Raw genomic sequence first — 18,862 nt, 5'->3', positions numbered from 1 at the left:
ACAAAACAAAAAACTTAACAAGACGGTCTTAAATATTTGAGGATACACAGCGTTTATAAATGTGTCTACCCTTTAAATTAATATATACTACAACTTTTTAATAATTTGAACAACTGAATCATAAATGGTCTCTTTTGTCATGGTGCATAAAAGTAATATTCGTTAAGTACTTACAGGTTTCTGCTGTGGAGCCGTACTCACTAAAATAAAATGAAACAAAATTGGTATTTAGCAGAGAACAGACACATACCCTCATGCAGGTTATTTGGATTGCAAAATGACATAATTATTATCTTTTAATGACTATCCAACTTCACAAACATATTAATCAGAGCTTCGTAATCACTGGGATCTAGACAAAGTTTATGCAACGGAAACAAACAACTGACTCTTAAAATGCACAGCAGAAAAGTGGTTCATACTGAGTCATTTCTCTTATTTATCTAAAATGAAATACTAATACACCTCAAAATCAGTCAATCCCAAAGCACCAACAGATAGCTTAAGAAAATGGAAGCAGATCACCGTCATTAAACCAAATTTGTTATAAATAAAATGAAATAAACAATTTAGATTAGATGTAGATCTGTATTTTAAATCTATTTTGCAAGCTTTCTACAATTTGAATCAAATACTGCAGTTGGTATGCAGCTAATATTCTAGAAATCACACAATTAAACTCTATCAGGGCCAAAAGTTTGACAGGCTGGGTCCATGATCTAAACAACACCGTGATGGCAGTAGAGGAGATGTAAAGAGACCCCAGACAGTCCCCAGAGTCTCAGCCCTTTACTATCTATGCTTGCGGTCGAAGAGCCACAGAAGCACAGTCCACACTTCACTGCACCCCCACCAGAAATAAAGATATGCCAATACTCAGGTCACTTGGTCTTCTTCCCCCACCGTCAGGCCTCTTCTAACTAACTCCAAATCTACTGATAAAACTCAGATTGACAAAGCTACGACAAATGGACAACAGAAATTACTGTAACATAACTGAAGCTCGAAAAATATTCTGATGACTAAAAGTCAGCTTCAGGAAAGCTGTTACTATGTTCTCCTCTGCAGAGAAGTGGGCAACAGAAAAAAACTGTTCCAACATCAATGAAGCAGCAACTACAAATTTAAATGGCAAGTAATTCAAATATTAAAATATAATGTACCTGGGGCATCTTCCATCTCAAGAAAAGGGTGCAGTTATTTCCAGAAATTAAACTTTGCCAAAAATGTCCTTACATATAACGTTTGATTCAGAAACCTTCAACATGCAAGACTGCAAGCTTACAATACCCCCAGACAGACTGAAATGAAGCTGGCTCAGCTCCCTCACCTGCAGACCCTGAAGGAGGAGGAGCACCTGCTTTCTGCCACTCAGTGGCCTCAGCTGCCATTCTTCTCACGTATGCATCATCCACACACATCAAGATGTTTTCTGGCTTTATGTCAGTATGAATGATCTTGCACTTACTGTGTAGATAATCTAATCCTTGAAGGACCTGGACATAGTAAAATTAAGAGAGGAGATAAGCTATTAATAACTCATTATATAACTTTTATTTATTTGAAAAGCACGTAATAAAATGACAGGCTGCCAAGTTTGATAAACACAAAAGAATGTTTAGTAAAAATCTCCCTCCCATGCCTACCCTCATTGGAATCCAGCTCTCCTTCCCATAAGCAACCAATGTATATCATTTCAGAGATTATGCTTGTGGAAGCAAATGCATCTATATACCGTTGAACCTTGAAGATCTGAACTGCATGGGTCCACTTATACACAGATGTTCTTCCACCTCTGCACTCCTGAGACGGCAAGACCAACCCCTCAGCCTACTCAACATGAGGATGATGAGGATGAAGACCGTTATGATGATCGACTTCCACTTAATGAATAAATAGTAAACATAATTTCTTTTTCTGTCTTAACATGTTTTCTGTAGCTTACTTTATTGTAACAATATGCTATATAACACACATACAAAATACATGTTAAACACCTGTTCATGTCATCGGGAAGGCTTCTGATCAACAGCAGAATATTAGTAGTTAAGCTTTGGTCAAGACAAAAGTCAGACATGGATTTTTAACTTCATTGGAAGGCGTTGGTCAGTGCCTCTAACCCTTGTGCTGTTCAAGCCTCAGCTGTGGATTTCGGTTCAGTAACAACTATACTCATGTATCATATAACCCCTTTAGGTATACAATTTAATGGATTTCAGATGTGCAACTATCACTACTATTTAAATGACATCATTTTCATTGCTTCTAAAAGAAACAACATATTCATTAGCATTCACTCCCCATCTCTCTCCTACCCACTCTAACCCTTAGCAACCACTAATCTACTTGGTGATTCTGGACATTTCCTATAAATGGAATCATATAAAGTGTTTTTTTGTAACTGGCATAATGTTTTCAAGTCTGACTCTTGTGCAGCATGCATCAATATTTTGCTTAGTTTTACTGCCAAATTGTATTCCACTGTATGGAGATGCAACATTTTGTTCATCCATTTACTTTATGAACATTCAGGTTATTTTCACTTTAGGGGCTATAAAAATAATAATGTGATGCACACTCGTGTATACATTATTGTGTGAACATACTTTTTTTTTTTTTTTTTTTGAGACACAGTCTCACTCTGTCGCCAGGCTGGAGTGCCGTGGTGCGATCTCAGCTCACTGCAACCTCTGCCCCCCGGGTTCAAGCAATTCTCCTGCCTCAGCCTCCTGAGTAGCTGGGACTACAGGTGCGCACCACCACGCCCAGCTAATTTTTGTATATTTAGTAGAGACGGGTTTCACCATGTTGGCCAGAATGGTCTGAATCTCTTGACCTCATGATCTGCCTGCCTCAGCCTCCCAAGGTGCTGGGATTACAGGCATGACCCACTGTGCCCCGCAAACATATTTTTTGAGGGGGAGGCGTATACACCTAGGAATTACCATACATAGGTCAATGGTACCTCTATATTTAGCTTTTTCATCACCTGCCAAAGTGTTTTCTACAGTAGCCGCACCATTTTACATTCCTATCAGCAATGTATGAGGGTTCCAATTCTTCATCCTAAACACCACCACTGGCCGGGTGCGGTGGCTCACGCCTGTAATCCAAGCACTTTGGAGGCCAAGGCGGGTGGATCGCCTGAGGTCAGGAGTTCAAGACCAGCCTGACCAACACGGTGAAACCCCGTCTTTAAAAAAAAAAAAAAAAAAAAAATCACACCACAACACCATCTTTTTTGCTTTAGCTACCCAAGTGGATACGGAGTATCCTGTTGCAGTTTTGACCCTTATTTCCCCCATGGCTAATGATGTCCATACATCTTTAATATTGCAAGAAAAGGGGGCTTAATTTAAATAGAAAGAAAAAGCTTTGGTATCTAGACAACACTATAGCATTATACTAAAATAAAGTGATGAACCAAGATATTCATATTTATCACATTAAAACAATCAAAAACTTAGAGTGTCAGTGACCTAAATATACAATCAATGTTTTACCGTAATTATTTCCACGGGAGAAGAATGTTTCTAATTTTTCCACAAATGAAATTTAATTTTACAATACAGATCATGCTCTCATATAAGTATTAGAAATTCCAAATGTTAAGCAAATATATTAATCACCATTCAAACAATGAATCAAATAGTCATTTTGTTCACAAGAGACAGAAAGTGTTGTATGCTTCACATCATCCAACACTGAACTATCCCCAGTTTAATCAACTCTTTATGTTATTAGGAAGGCATCTGATCAACAGCAGGCTATTAGTAGGTAGCCTACTGTTAGTACAAGTTTAAAGTAGCATTACGAAGTGAGAGGGAACAAACATTTTAAAAGGAAAATGAAAACAGAAATATCTGTCTTTTAAACAGGATCAAAAACCCTACAAACATTTAAAACACTTTACCAAAGGGAGTATTTTTACATGAATTCAATGAATGTGCATCAGCCGAGCTCCTATCACATGCCACTATTCCAGGTGTTTGATATTTAAAAGCTCCCAGGCTTCATGTGGCTTACAGTCCTCACATCCTCACAGAGCTTACCAATTCAGGACAGGAAATGGGTATGAGGGGTAGGGGAAATGGCCAAAAAGAAACCAAGATGAATCATGGGCATGGCAAATATGATTTAATGAGATACTGACAAGTTCCTAGTAAGTACCAGAAAAATACTGTAAAACTAGGATAAGCTATTTTTCAAGACTTTTGATTTTTTGCCTTAGAATATTTACTGTTTTGGATAATACTTCAACTAGGATGTTTGAATTACATTTAAAATGTCAAGGCTGGGCTCAGCCTTGCCTTGTAATCCCAGTACTTTGGGAGGCCGAGGTGGGCAGATCACAAGGTCAGGAAATCCAGACCATCCTGGCCAATATGGTGAAACCCCATCTACTAAAAATGCAAAAATTAACTGGGTGTGGTGGCACATGCCTGTAATCCCAGCTACTTGGGAGTCTGAAGCACAAGAACCGCTTGAACCCAGGAAAGGCTGCAGTGAGCCGAGATCACGCCACTGCACTCCAGCCTGGCAACAGGCAAAACAAGCAAACAAACAAACAAACAAACAAAACAATTTTAATACTTGGTGCCAACAGCAGGAGGCAGCAGAGATCCTTTGGCTGCCAGGAAAGCTGACATCAACCTAAGCCCAAATGGGCCAGGGACATGACTCTCAATCATCCAATTTAGGAAGCCAGTTCACACCCATGAGCAACAGGTGCCAGGTTTCTCTGGGTAAACTCAGACTTTGAGTTCAGCAGCAGTGCAGAAAAAAAGTCCAAGTCTAGGGCGGGAGCTAGAAGCCCTGAGTCCAGTTCCAAATTAGCTACAGGCTCAGACAAAGTTCCTTCTGTTCCCTGAACCTCAAATTCATCTTCAAATTAAGGGGCTTGGTTAGAATGGTCTCAAAGTTTTCTTTCTGTACACCACTATTTGTGTCAGATACCATCTATTACTGGTCTTCACAACACAAACCTGCTCCTCTCCATCACGACTGGACTGAAATAGGTCCTGTAATCTTGCACTTAAGTGAGGGAACTGTCAAGAATAATGTGGAGACTCCTCTAAAGACCGTCTCCCTGGTCTTGCTCAGAGCCCAGAGCGCAATGCTTCCCCCAAAATTCTGAACTATAAAAAGAAATAGAGCAACTTTCCAAATTATGTTCTACTACTGGTGATGAGTGGGAAATTTCTTCCTCCCACAACTCAGCAAAGGACACAGGGCAGGGAGACTGTCTCCTCCTACTCTGTGGGTAGTAGAACCTAATGAAGCACCAGGGAAACCCACAAGGGTGGCCAGATGGGCTGGCAGAGGAAGGAGGTAGCACCAAGCAGGAGTCCTTCATTGAGGATATTAATTTTGTGGGTGTGGAGGTTCCCAGAGGGGCTCTCCGTAAGCCTAGAAAGTTTCCTGCTGGAAACACTGAGGTTCCTGCTAGATTTCCTTTCCACAGTAAAAAGACACGGCAGGTCCCACCGACTGCTTGCGAAAACCAAGATGTTAAACTGAAAAGAGGAGCTTGTAAATACCTGTTAAAATAAAAGAGGACAAGAGCCAAAAATTCAGGGGACAGCGTCCTTACCCACATTGTCCTAAAACATCCTCTGCTCTTTCTTCCCATCTCTAACTGGTGAGAATTAACGAGAAAAGCCAGCAGCTGTATTTTTTTTTTTTTTTTTTTTGAGGCGGAGTTTCGCTCTTGTTACCCAGGCTGGAGTGCAATGGCACGATCTCGGCTCACCGCAACCTCCGCCTCCTGGGTTCAGGCAATTCTCCTGCCTCAGCCTCCTGAGTAGCTGGGACTACAGGTGCGCACCACCACGCCCAGCTTTTTTTTTTTGTATTTTTTAGTAGAGACGGGGTTTCACCACGTTGACCAGGATGGTCTCGATCTCTTGACCTCGTGATCCACCCGCCTCGGCCTCCCAAAGTGCTGGGATTACAGGCATGAGCCACCGCGCCCGGCGCAGCTGTACTTCTGAATGTCATCAGGAAGAAAGGTAAAGCTGCTGCACCCAGCACTCGGACTGCGCAAAGGGTCAGGAAAGCAGCTTAGCTCCCTTGAAATCGAGGCTGAGTGGAGGACTCAACATCCTGAGGAGAATTCCAAGTCAATAGAGCATCGTGTGCACTACCATGCTGAACAAACCCAGTAATATCAAAATATTTACCAATACTGGTTCAATCATGATAAACAGGGCCACTGAAAGAATTAAAATGGTAAATAAATACTACGTGTAGACAAAATCAGCCAATGATCCAGGCAAGAGGACCTGCGGGGCACCACTGTGGCTCTTGGCACACTCCAAGGCTGCAACCCAAAGGGAGAGGTTTGGAAAAACACTGGGTTTTAAAGGTCCCATTTGGTTACATATTACAGCAGATAATTTTAACAACATTACAATTATCTACTTCATAAAATCTAATAGCTATACTTTTTTTTTTTTTTTTTTTTTTTTTTTGGGAGCCGGAGTCTCACACTGTTGCTTAGGCTGGAGAGCAGTGACACAGTCTCAAGCTTACTGCTACCTCCACCTCCTGGGTTCAAGCAACTCTCCTGCTTCAGTCTCCAGAGTAGCTGGGACTAAAGGTTCATGCCACCATGCCTGGCTAAGTTTTTCTATTTTAGTAGAGACGGGGTTTCACCATGTTGCCCAGGCTGGACCCAAACTCCTGAGCACAAGCAATCCACCAGACTTGGCCTCCCAAAGTGCTAGCATTACAGGTGTGAGCCAGCACACCTGGCCTAACAACTGTATTTTTAAACAATCTGACTACTAGCTCTCCTCAAGAAAACCATTGACCACAGAAAAACAAATGCATACTTTTTACAGACATATTACAATTCAGTATCATCTCAATCTTTCTATGTAGGACATTTTACACTATCCTGTAGCGAAGAGCATGGATTCTGGAGTTACACCATCTGGATTCAAATCCTGGATCCACCATAATTAACTATGGGACTCTGCGGAAGATACATATCCCCTCTGTGCAACACCTTAGGTTGAATGAAGATAGTAACACCACTGGCCTCATAAGGTCACGGTGAGGACTAAATAGCATGATACAAATAAAGAACTTAAAACAATCAGTGCCCAAAGGAACACAGTAAGTGTGTTGTCATCATGGTAACAGAAAGAGTATTAATATAATTTTAAGGGGCCGGGTGTGGTGGCTCATGTAGGTAATCCCAGCACTTTGGGAGGCCAAGGTGGGCAGATCATGAAGTCAGGAGTTCGAGACCAGCATGACAAACATGATGAAACCCAATTTCTACTAAAAATACAAAAATTAGCTGAGTGTGGTGGCATCCATTTCTAGTACCAGCTACTAGGGAGGCTGAGGCAGGAGAATCGCTTAAACTCGGGAGGCAGAGGTTGCAGTAAGCTGAGATTATGCCATTGCACTCCAGCCCCGGGGCAATGGAGCCAGACTCCGTCTCAAAAAAAAAAAAAAAATATATACACACACACACACACACACACACACACACACACAATTTTAAAATGCAGGGCTACATCTATAATTGCTAGTTTTTTCACCAATGTAGCAAAATCACCAAAATGTGAGCCTTGTCCTTGGCAAGCTTCATTTAACTAACGGCAAGTAGCCATGTTCTTACAAGGTTTCTGTGAAGAGTAATGAACTAAACCATAAACTCTAAACAAGAAAGTCAAAGTCACTTTAAAGAGTGCCAAAGAATTTTGAAGAAACCATCACCTGAGGTCCATCTTTTAATGTACTACAAATAATGACAACACAAATGTTTCTTTTTTCAGTGTTGGAAAAAAATAAGAGGTGGACATAAAATAGGCCTCAATAAAGTGAATAAAAAGACAAAAAACTAGGGTGCACAAACAGTCACACGACTCCATGGTAAGGCCAGAGAAGCAGCCACCAGGCAGGCCTGAGAGTGGGCTACACACAGCACCCCAGGGCTATCAACAGAAGCTGCCAGGATGGCCTCCTGCCACAGCACAGAGTCACTACGGCTAGCTACAACTAAGAACAGGGACACCAAAGAACTGATGAGAGGATTGACAACAGTGTATAGAAAAACCAAAAAAAGCAATTGATCCAATTCCATCATTACTTCTAAAAAATAAAGAAGTGGCGGCCGGGCGCAGTGGCTCAAGCCTGTAATCCCAGCACTTTGGGAGGCCGAGGCGGGTGGATCACGAGGTCAGGAGATCGAGACCATTCTGGTCAACATGGTGAAACCCCGTCTCTACTAAAAATACAAAAAAATTAGCTGGGCGTGGTGGCGCGTGCCTGTAATCCCAGCTACTCAGGAGGCTGAGGCAGGAGAATTGCCTGAACCCAGGAGGCGGAGGTTGCGGTGAGCCGAGATCGCACCATTGCCCTCCAGCCTGGGTAACAAGAGCGAAACTCCGTCTCAAAAAAAAATAAAAAAAATAAAAAAAATAAAGAAGTGGCAATGTTTATCTGCCAGCCCTTTAAATCACAGAAAGATCAGCCATTTTCTAGAGAATAAGGGAAACATTCCTTGTCCTTCATTTAAGAAAGACAACCAAGATATTTCTTAGACATCTAATATATGAAGGAAGATACAAACAGATGTGAAACTCAAAATACATGACCCTGGAGTTTAGGAGACATGATGGCTAATTTCTGTTACTATGATGGATGCTGCAGGTGTCCACCCTTCCTTTTTTTTTTTTTTTTTTTGAGACGGTCTTGCTCTGTTGCCCAAGCTGAAGTGCAGTGGTGTGACCTTAGCTGAATGCAACCTCCACCTCCCTGGTTCAAGTAATTCTCCTGCATCCACCTCCCAAGAAGCTGAGACTACAGGCGTGCGCCACCACACCCGGCTAATTTTTGTATTTTTAGTAGAGAAGGGATTTCACTATACTGATCAGGCTGGTCTGAACTCCTGACCTCATGATCTGCCTGCGTTAGTCTCCCAAAGTGCTGGGATTACAGGCACGACCCACTGCACCTGGCCCACCCCTATTCTTTATCTCCACCATCAAACTTCAAATTATGCATTAGTACTTGGAGTTTACAAACGATGGAAGATGCTCACAGAGGCTAAGTAACTTGCTCAGGAGTATAAGACAAAGTGCTAAAGCTACGATGTGAAATCAAGCCTGTCGCCAAAGCACATAATTCTAGTACTTTTTCTTATCCCAATGGTTATCAATGAGAAGAAACTGACAAAGGTCAGAGATATTTTTAATTGCCACAACCAGGAATGGTGACAGCGGATACTGGCATCTGAAGGTAGATGCCAGGGACGCTGCTAAACATCCTACTATGCATAGGACAGTCTCACACAATCACTATTTTCTGGTCTGAAGTGTCAGTAGAGCTAGGTTTGAGATGTGGCCTACACCTAGTTATGGGACCAAATGTGAGCCGAAGGCATTCCAAGGAGGGAAGGTATATCCCCCTCTTAACTAGGTACTCTGAGAAGCCTTGATCACAATGATGGGATTTGGGTTGAGTCTTAAAAAATGTGGGTAGAGAAGAAAGGATGGCATTTCTGGCAGCCTAGGACAAAAGAAATGATCTAAGACGTGGACATAAAAAATGACAAGGTGCACTTAGGGAGTCAAGATGATCATTAAGTACTTTCGATAAACTACCTACAAAATAAAACGAGTAAAAATTTATGACTAAAAATTCTGGTAAATCTGCACATTATAAATGTTTGGGACATCTTTGAATATTCATAAAAAAATGAGTAAGCTGGTAAACTCCAGAGCAAAATAGGGTACCTGAAGGACATTACTTTTGGTTTGCAAGGGGAAATACAGGCTGACACCACGTGTCAGAAGATCTTAAACAGGTTCCCAGTAAAAAAAAAGTGACTTAACTTCTACTGGACATAGGCCCAGTGCAATTCCAAACTTATTGCAGGCTCATAGTAAGTTTATTACATAAAACTCATTATATAATGGCAAGATGGTATATCCATGACCTCTGAAGCCAGAGTATTTGGGTTTGTATTCCTGCTCCACCACTTGGCACTTTTTAAGCTACTTCCTAACTAAGGGCAAGATAGTTAACCTCTCTGGGCTTCTGTTTCCACTTGATGAAATCAGGAAAGCAATAATATCCATTTCATAGGGTTACTGTGAGGATTCAGTGAACTCAGCTACCACAAAGTACTCAATTATGCCTGGCACACAGTAAGCACTGAATTAACCTACTATTCACAGTGCTATCTCTCATTGCATCTTTGCAATAAGCTAATAAGGAAGGTACCGTTTTTGTTTTTGTTTTTTTAAACAGACAGTCTTATTAAGTCACACAGGCTAGAGTACAGTGGTACCATCATGGCTCACTGCAGCCTTGACCTCTTGGGCTCAAGTGATCCTCAGACCTCAGCCTCCCAAGTAGCTGGGACCACAGGTGGATGCCATCACACCCGGCTAATTTTTAAATTTTTGTTGTAGAGGCAGAGTCTTGCAATGTTGCCCAGGCTGGTCTTGAACTCTTGGCCTCAAACAATCCTCCCACCTCAACCTTCCAAAGTGCTGGGATTATAGGCATGAACCTCCACACCCAGCTGGTATCATTATTATTCCCACTTTTATTGATGATAAAACTGTGGTTTACAGAAGGTAGGTAACCTAGCCAAAACCCTTTCTTTGGTGAAAGTAGGGTGTATTTGATTCCAAACCCAAGCTCTTAATAATTGCATACATTGTTTCATGAAGGCCAAGAACGTAAAGCTTTAGCAGGCAGGCAATGGGCAGCCACTCAAGGATTCTAAATGGGAATATGAGTCATTAAAGCAAGGTTTCACTGGCAACAGAAAGGTGAATAAACCGGAACAGTGACCAGGAATTGGATGGGCTGTATGCATGCAGGGCCAAGAGAAGCCTATAAAAAGGTACTGGCTGGAGGTAGTAAGTGTCCTGAACTAAGGACAACAGCAGTAGAAAGAGAAAGAACATCGAGAGCAACAGACATGGCACAGAAGAGTTCCACAGTTGGGTTCCTGGGGAAGCATAGCAAGTGACAGAGCAAGAAGAATAACTGGAATGTGATCAGCTATCCCTGACTCCTATGGTGAAGAAGTTCTATGGTAAAAAGATACTAAGAAATACTAAGAAAACTGGCCTGCTCTGGCTTATTCTGGGAAATGGCTTAATTGTGACAATCTGCAATAAAAAAAAATCTTCCTAGCACTACCCAGGAGAAAGAAATACTGAATCCACAGGCTGAATCAAAGGGATTAAATGGAAATCTTGGGTAAGAAGATTATTAACTGGAATACATAATTTCTTGAACAATTTACTATACTCAAAGTTCTAGGTAAGCTAAGGGGGAAAAAATCCAAATTCCGTAAGATTTTTCTTAAGAAAAGATGGGTTCACACACACAAAACCAAAACCAAACCAAAGTTCCATTAACACTGCATATAAGAATAATGTGCAGACCATATGACAGAAAAAAATGTTCATCATCAATTTTTCTGGAGTAAAGAAATAATGCAAGAGATCTTTCTAAATTTCCACAAAAGACAGGGTACATGAATTACAGTGAGGATAACACATGCATTGGCCAGGTGTGATGGCTCTTGTCTACAATCCTAGCAACTCTGGGAGGCTGGGGTGGGAAGATTGCTTGAGTCCAGGAGTGGACTCAAGAGACCAGCCTTAACAACATAGTGAAACCCTGTCTCTACAAAAAATAAAAATGAGCTGGCATGGTAGTAAATGCCTGCAGTCCCAGATACTTAGGAGGCTGACCTGGGAGGATCACTTGAGCCCAGGAGCTGAAGGCTGCAGTGAGCTGTGATTGACCACTGCACTCCAGCCTGGGTAACAGATCAAGACCCTGCCTCGAAAAACAAAACCAAGTACGCACATTGACTTATTAAATCTTTGGTTCATTCAACAAGGATGCACTGAGGTTCCACTGAATCTCGTATTTTCATCTTTCAATTTATAGACTCCTTCAACTTGCTAAGGTCAGATTTTCTTTTCCTTCTCGAGAATATAAAATAAACATCAATCTGCTCATCTGCAAATTTACCTTCTTTTTTTCTTTTTCTTTTTTTTTGAGACAGAGTCTTGCTATGTTGTCCAGAATGGAGTGCAACGGCATACAGCGGCACAATCTCAGCTCACCGCAACCTCTGCCTCCTGGGTTCGAGCAATTCTGCCTCAGCCTCCCAAGTAGCTGCGATTACATGTACCTGCCACCACGTCCAGCTAATTCTTGTATTTTTAGTAGAGACGGAACAGGGTTTCACCATGTTGGCCAGGCTGGTCTCAAACTCCTGACCTCGTGATCTGCCCACATCGGCCTCCCAAAGTGCTGGGATTATAGATGTGAGCCACTGCACACAACCAAATTCACCTTCTTACATACTAAGCCTAAATGGTGGTGTGGTCAGTCACTTAAGGCCATAGCAGGTTCCTCTGAAAGCATGAGGTTCTAGGAAATGATGGAGTCTGTGGGAAATACATGCAGGCAGCTATTTCTGAAATTATTCAGTATGTTAGAATACATAATTCCTTTAATATTTTCAAGATTTATCAAAAATAATTAGGAGATTCTTCCCAAGTTTTTTTTTTTTTGAGACGGAGTTTCGCTCTTGTTACCCAGGCTGGAGTGCAATGGCACGATCTCGGCTCACCGCAACCTCCGCCTCCTGGGTTCAGGCAATTCTCCTGCCTCAGCCTCCTGAGTAGCTGGGATTACAGGCACGAGCCACCATGCCCAGCTAATTTTTTGTATTTTTAGTAGAGACGGGGATTCACCATGTTGACCAGGATGGTCTCGATCTCTCGACCTCGTGATCCACCCGCCTCGGCCTCCCAAAGTGCTGGGATTACAGGCTTGAGCCACCGCGCCCAGCCTCTTCCCAAGTTTTAACAATATAGTTTGTTTTTTTCAGTTCAGAGTTGCTGCTAAATGTTACAAATAATACAGAAGTATTGTTTAGGGATCAAATAATTCCAGTTAACATACTCATTTGTACCCCTACCACAAAACCTCCTGTTGTTTTTTTTGTTTTTTTTGTTTTGTTTTGTTTTGTTTTGTTTTGTTTTTAGAGACAAGAGTTTTGCTCTTTCACAAGGCTGGAGTGCAGTGGCGTGATCTTGGCTCACTGCAACCTCCAACTACCTGGTTCAAGTGATTCTCCTGCTTCAGCCTCCCAAGTAGCTGAGATCACAGGCATACGCCACCATACCCAGGTAATTTTTTTTGCATTTTTAGTAGACAGGGTTTCACTCTGTTGGCAAAGATGGTCTCGATCTCCAGACCTTGTGATCTGCTCACCTCAGCCTCCCAAAGTGCTGGGATTACAGGTGTGAGCCACCGGCGCCCAGCCACCACATAACCTCTTCTACATTAAAGCTGTTCATTTGAGATATGAGCCTGTCAAAATAATGAATAAAAGTGCCACTATTTGAAATCCAAGGGCAAGCAGATATAGTACTAAACAAAAGTTAGCCACAAATCCAGGTTTACATATATACCTAGCATAATACTATGTAGAAGCACCTCAATCCAACTGACAGAGGAGACAACATAGTGAACTTCTCTCTCTCCAGCCCCTCTTTTCAATAACATCTGTAATGTTAGAGAACAAGCTGCCAATTTTCCATACAAGGCTGGGCACAGTGGTTCATGCCTGTAATCCTATCACTTGGAAAACAGAGGCAAGCAGACTGCCTGAGCTCAAGCGTTTGAGGCCACCCTGGGTAACATGCTGAAACCCCATCTCTACTAAAAATACAAAAATTAGCTGGACACGGTAGCAGGCACCTGTAGTCCCAGCTACTCGGGAGGATGAGGCGGAGGATGCAATGAGCTGAGGCTGCGCCACTGCACAATCTGTCATCCAGCCTGGTTGACACAGCGAGACTCCGTCTCCAAAAATAAATAAGTTAATTAATTAAATTAAATCAAACAACTTCCGTACAAAAGGAAAAAGTGAAGAGATGAACACACAGGCAGGCTAAACAAAGTGATCTGTACACAAATTCAACAGAAATATCAAAAATGCTTTTGCTACACAAATTTAAACTTCAAAATTTTTAATGGCAACGAGTAGAAAACATACTGATTCCATGCAGAAAACTAGACTGGGCAAACACTGCTAATTAGGAGAATATTTACCAGAGCGTCGTCTCTAAGCCTGACCCCAGCTGAGGGTTTTCTTCTGGAAGGGCAACTGAACAAAACGCCCGTCTAATACAGTAATTATTACATCAGTTAAACATTTCTATTTTTCTCCAGCTTTACTGAGGTACAACTGACAATAAAAACTGAATATATTAGTAGTGTACTACATGTCTAGAAATACGTGTCACTGTGAAATGACTACCACAGAACAGCTAATTAACCTAACCCATTATGACACATGGACTGTTCATGTGCATGATGAGAACATTCAAGATCTACTCTGTTAACAAATTTCAAATATACAAGAATGTTAGCTACAGTCATCATGCTGTACATTAGAGCCCCAAAATGTAACCACCTTATAACTGAAACGTTGTGCACAACTCTTCAATTATCTATTATTTACTCTCTAAGAATACTTAGTAAATAAACACAGTAAGTTCTTTCTTCTACATTACTTCCTAATGAACAAAGTGGCATGTTTTATCGTAAAGATACTGAACAAAAACAATGTGACTGTACCATGTAATTCCTTAAAAATATGACACGCAAAAATGCGTACCTGATAATTCCATATTGCTTCCTTCACAACATAAAATATCATTAAATAAATATTAATAGGCTTAATTAGAGTTCAAAATGTTATGCACTGATACATATGAGATTATATATATATATATATATATATATATATATATATATATATATATATTCTTAAATGGCATTCATGTTTGAAAGCCTAGCCAATTAGGTACTAGTGCCTAGGGGTTGCTATCAAAAGCCTCACCTGTCGAATGATACTCTTCACACAACGTACTGGGAGGCCTTGATAGTTGGACTTGATGATCCACTTGAGGAGATGGTGACCAAGCACTTCGAAGACCATGCAGACATCTGGGACACAGTTAAGGATCACTGGGGGATGTGTGGCCTGGAGTGAGGCAGTTCAATTGAAAGCAGCAACATTGTGTCACTTGCAAAGCATTTATTACTTTATAAAATACAACATCAACACTGGCAACAAGAACTGACATTACTAAGTACAGTTGTTTCCCAGTATCTCAGGGAATTGGTCCCAGGACCACTCTCAAGTTTATCAGTATCCACATATGTGTGCCTCTTCAATAAACTGGTATAGCATATATAAGATATATAACCTATTCACATCCTTCCACTTTTTTTTTTTGGAGAAAGAGTCTCACTCTGCTGCCCAGGCTAGAGTACAATGGCGCGATCTTGGCTCACCACTGCAACCTCCACTTCCTGGGTTCAAGCGATTATCCTGTTTTAGCCTCCTGAGTAGCTGGGATTACAGGCACGTGCCACCCCGCCCAGGTAATTGTTTGTATTTTTAGTAGAGATAGGGTTTCACCATCTTGGCCAGGCTGGTCTGGAACTCCTGACCCCCTGCTTCCTGAACTCCAGCCTGGCCAGGCTGGTCTGGAACTCCTGATCCACCTGCTTCGGCCTCCCAATGAGCTGGCATTACAGGTGTGAGCCACTGCGCCAGACCCCTTCCACATACTTTAAATCATGTCTAGATTGCTTACAATACCTAATAAAGTGTAAATGCTATGTAAATAGTTGATATACTCTATTTTTTAATTTGTATTACTTTTTACAGGTGTTTCCCAAATATTTTTCATCCAAGGTTTATTAAATCTATGAATGGGGAAACTGCAGATACAAAGGGCTAAGGGTACTTACTCTGTGACATATATTTATTATTTTGCATGTATTCCAAACAACCTTAGGCAATAATGTAATTAACCCCACTGTAGACATGAGGACATGTCACTTTCTAGGTGTAGAGTGTACTCATAAAGTGCCCACACTGAGCTGCACTCTCATCCATCTGAGCACACTCCTTAAAAATCAGCCTAATGAAACAGGCAAGACTCAAACCTCCTAGGAACTGAAGTGAAACAGAACTTCTGTGTCTCAACTGTCCTAACTGTCTACCTAAATTTCTATTTGATAAGTTACATAAAACACATTATAAGCCTATTTAATCTTTTCCTTGAATAGTATCTTACACTGTACAACTAAATCAATTTTAATACTATAGGCAGCTGTTAAGAACGTATGATTACCATTTAAGATATGGTATTAAGACTTAATCTAAAAATAACATCTCAGGAATCTAGATTTTCATTTCTTAAAAAGACAGGTTCTCACTATCCTGCCTTGGCTGGCCTAGACCTCCTGGGCTAAAGTTATTCTCTTGCCTTAGCTTCCCCAGTAGTCAGAAAACTACTATGCCCAGCTTATTTTATTTTTGAGATGCAGTCTCATTCTGTAACCCAGGCTGAAGTGCAGTGGCACAATCTTGGCTCACTGCAACGTTCACCTCCCAGGTTTAAGCAATTCTTCTGCCTCGGCCTCCCAAATAGCTGGGATTACAGGGATGTGCCACCACACCTGGTTAATTTTTGCATTTTTAGTAGAGATAGGGTGTCACCACGTTGGCCAGGCTGGTCTCAAACTCCTGATCTCGTGATATACTCACCTCAGCCTCCCAAAATGCTGGGAAAACAGGCATGAGACACTGCACCTGGCCCCAGATTAATTTTTTTTAAAAAAGTAGGCATTTCAGCCTTCGCAACTATGATACCTCCAATTTCTTAATATAAATATATTCATGTCATTCATACAGGAAGATTCCAAATGGCTCTGAAACCCTCAGAAAACATTTTGTTGATCCCTGGAGGTTGACTTTAGTATCCAAAAAAAGTAGTTGACTTAATTAATGAACTATAATAACTGAATATACCACATTAACACAGTATTATTTTAAACATCTTTAGTGAAAAAAGGGAAATCTTTCTATACTGTTGAAGAATGTAAGCAATACGGATTTATGCACAGATCGTCTAAAGCCAGAAGTTTCTTACTATTTCCCAGGCTTATTACAAAAACGGCAAATTATTTAAGAACTAAATTTAGCAGCAGGCATAGGGTCAAGGCCCAGGATTTCCAAAACATAATGTAAGTCTTCTCAAAGTATTGGCACATCTGGACTCTGATGATTTCTTCACTAGAATGTGTATTTCAAAAACCTCTATTTACCCACATGAGTAATTTCTCCCAAGAAATGTTCTATTAGCTGTCCCAAGGAAGTCCTTGCAGGTCAGACAGAAAAGAAGTGACTGCCCTGCTGCTCTCTACCTACCTATTTATCTATCTAATAGGAAAAATATACTCAGCAGGTAGCAGAAATTAACTGAGAAAAAGGATGAGGTAACATTAGCAGCCATTGTTATTTCCTAGTATACTCAAGATGAATTTCTAGAAGAAATATCATAGATTTTCAAAAAGTTTATGGAAATGCAACACTATGCATAAATGTCAAAAAATTTTTTGCATCATAATAAACTCATACTAGTTTGTTAACATATCTGAACAGAATCTAGTTTGAGGCACTAACAAGATAGGACATCAGTTTGAAAAAAGCCTCTATCAGAGTAACATGAATTCTAAAATCGAAGCAATAACAAACATCAAATTTAAGATGAAGCCTCTGTAAAAGAATGGTGAAATGACTGATGCTTCATTAAGTATGTGGGGGACAATATCCCAAAGAAGTCAGCAGTTTACAAATGGATAACCTGTTTTAAGAAGGATGAGATAATATTGAAGATGAAGCCTGTAACGGCAGATCATTCGTGTCCACTTGTTTGTAAGAAAAGTTTGCGCCCTAATTGAAGACGACAGACAAAAGCACAAACAAGAGCCGACACCACAGACATCATGACTAGTTCAACTTAGGCAATTCTGATTGAAAATTAAAGTTGAGTAAACTTTCCACTCAATGGGTGCCAAAACCAATGCTCCCAGATCAAGACAAAAGCAGAGCTTTCCATGGAAATTTTCAAAGGTAGGATCAAGATCCTGAAGCGTTTCTTCAAAGGACTGTAACAAGAACTAAAACATGGTTCTACAGTGTCATCCTGAAGACAAAGCACAATCAAAAAATGACTATCCAGAGGTGGCAATGGTCCAGTCAGTGCACAAGTGGAGCAGTGAAGAGCAAAGCTATGGCAACAGTTTTTTGGGATGCTCAAGGCATTTTGCTTGTTGACTTTATGGAGGGCCAAAAAATGGTAACACCTGCTCATTATGAGATTTTTTTAAGACAGTCAACCAATGCTTTAGCAGGAAAATACCTGAGAAAACTTCACCAGGTAGTCCTTCTCCACCATGTAAATGTTCCCACTCATTCCTCTCAACAAACAAGGGCAATTTTGTGAGAATTTCAATGGAAATTCAACAGATGTCCACCTTATAATCCTTATTTGGCTACTACTAATTGTTGTTTCCTAATCTTAAAAAGGGCACCCACTTTTCTTCAGTTAGTAATTTTAAAAAGACTGCACCAAAATGGTTAAATTCCAAGGACCCTTGGTTCTTTGGGGATCAACTAAATGGCTGGTATCATTGTTTCCAAAAGTGTCTTCAACTTGATGAAACTTGTGTGAAAAATAAAGTTATCTTTTAATCTAATTTTTCTATGAACTTGGTGACAATTCCTTGTATAAAAACCTTCTCAAATATACAGAGTGAAGGAAATGCTTCCCTAATTGATCATGACTTAGTATAAACTGGATGTAATTTTAGAGTTTAAATCTGGGAAAAAGTCTTATCCTTAGGCTTCTGACATCTGTGAAAGTAAAATACCAAAATGGTAGATCTGTTCCAAACATGATATAAAGAGCAAAAAATCTGAGAGAAGCCA

The 18,862-nt window shown here is 40.7% G+C and overlaps 1 protein-coding gene across 11 annotated transcripts in view; it reads right to left on the bottom strand.

The window, feature by feature from the left end:
- Positions 1-18,862, bottom strand: part of SRPK2 (SRSF protein kinase 2) — a 276,714-nt gene that overhangs the window by 32,657 nt on the left and 225,195 nt on the right. For all 11 annotated transcript variants that reach the window (XM_074379268.1, XM_074379270.1, XM_039473055.2 and 8 more), the window contains 3 exons: positions 14,915-15,021; positions 1,331-1,496; positions 175-200 (listed from right to left, as the gene is read on the bottom strand). In XM_074379268.1, coding sequence (XP_074235369.1) covers positions 175-200; positions 1,331-1,496; positions 14,915-15,021 — 299 coding nt within the window. The remainder of the gene's footprint in view (positions 1-174; positions 201-1,330; positions 1,497-14,914; positions 15,022-18,862) is intronic.

The sequence above is a fragment of the Saimiri boliviensis genome, chromosome 10 (genome assembly GCF_048565385.1).
Source record: "Saimiri boliviensis isolate mSaiBol1 chromosome 10, mSaiBol1.pri, whole genome shotgun sequence".
Taxonomy (NCBI): domain Eukaryota; kingdom Metazoa; phylum Chordata; class Mammalia; order Primates; family Cebidae; genus Saimiri; species Saimiri boliviensis.
Note: the sequence above shows the minus strand (reverse complement) of the source record. Positions and strands in the feature narration are given on the sequence as shown.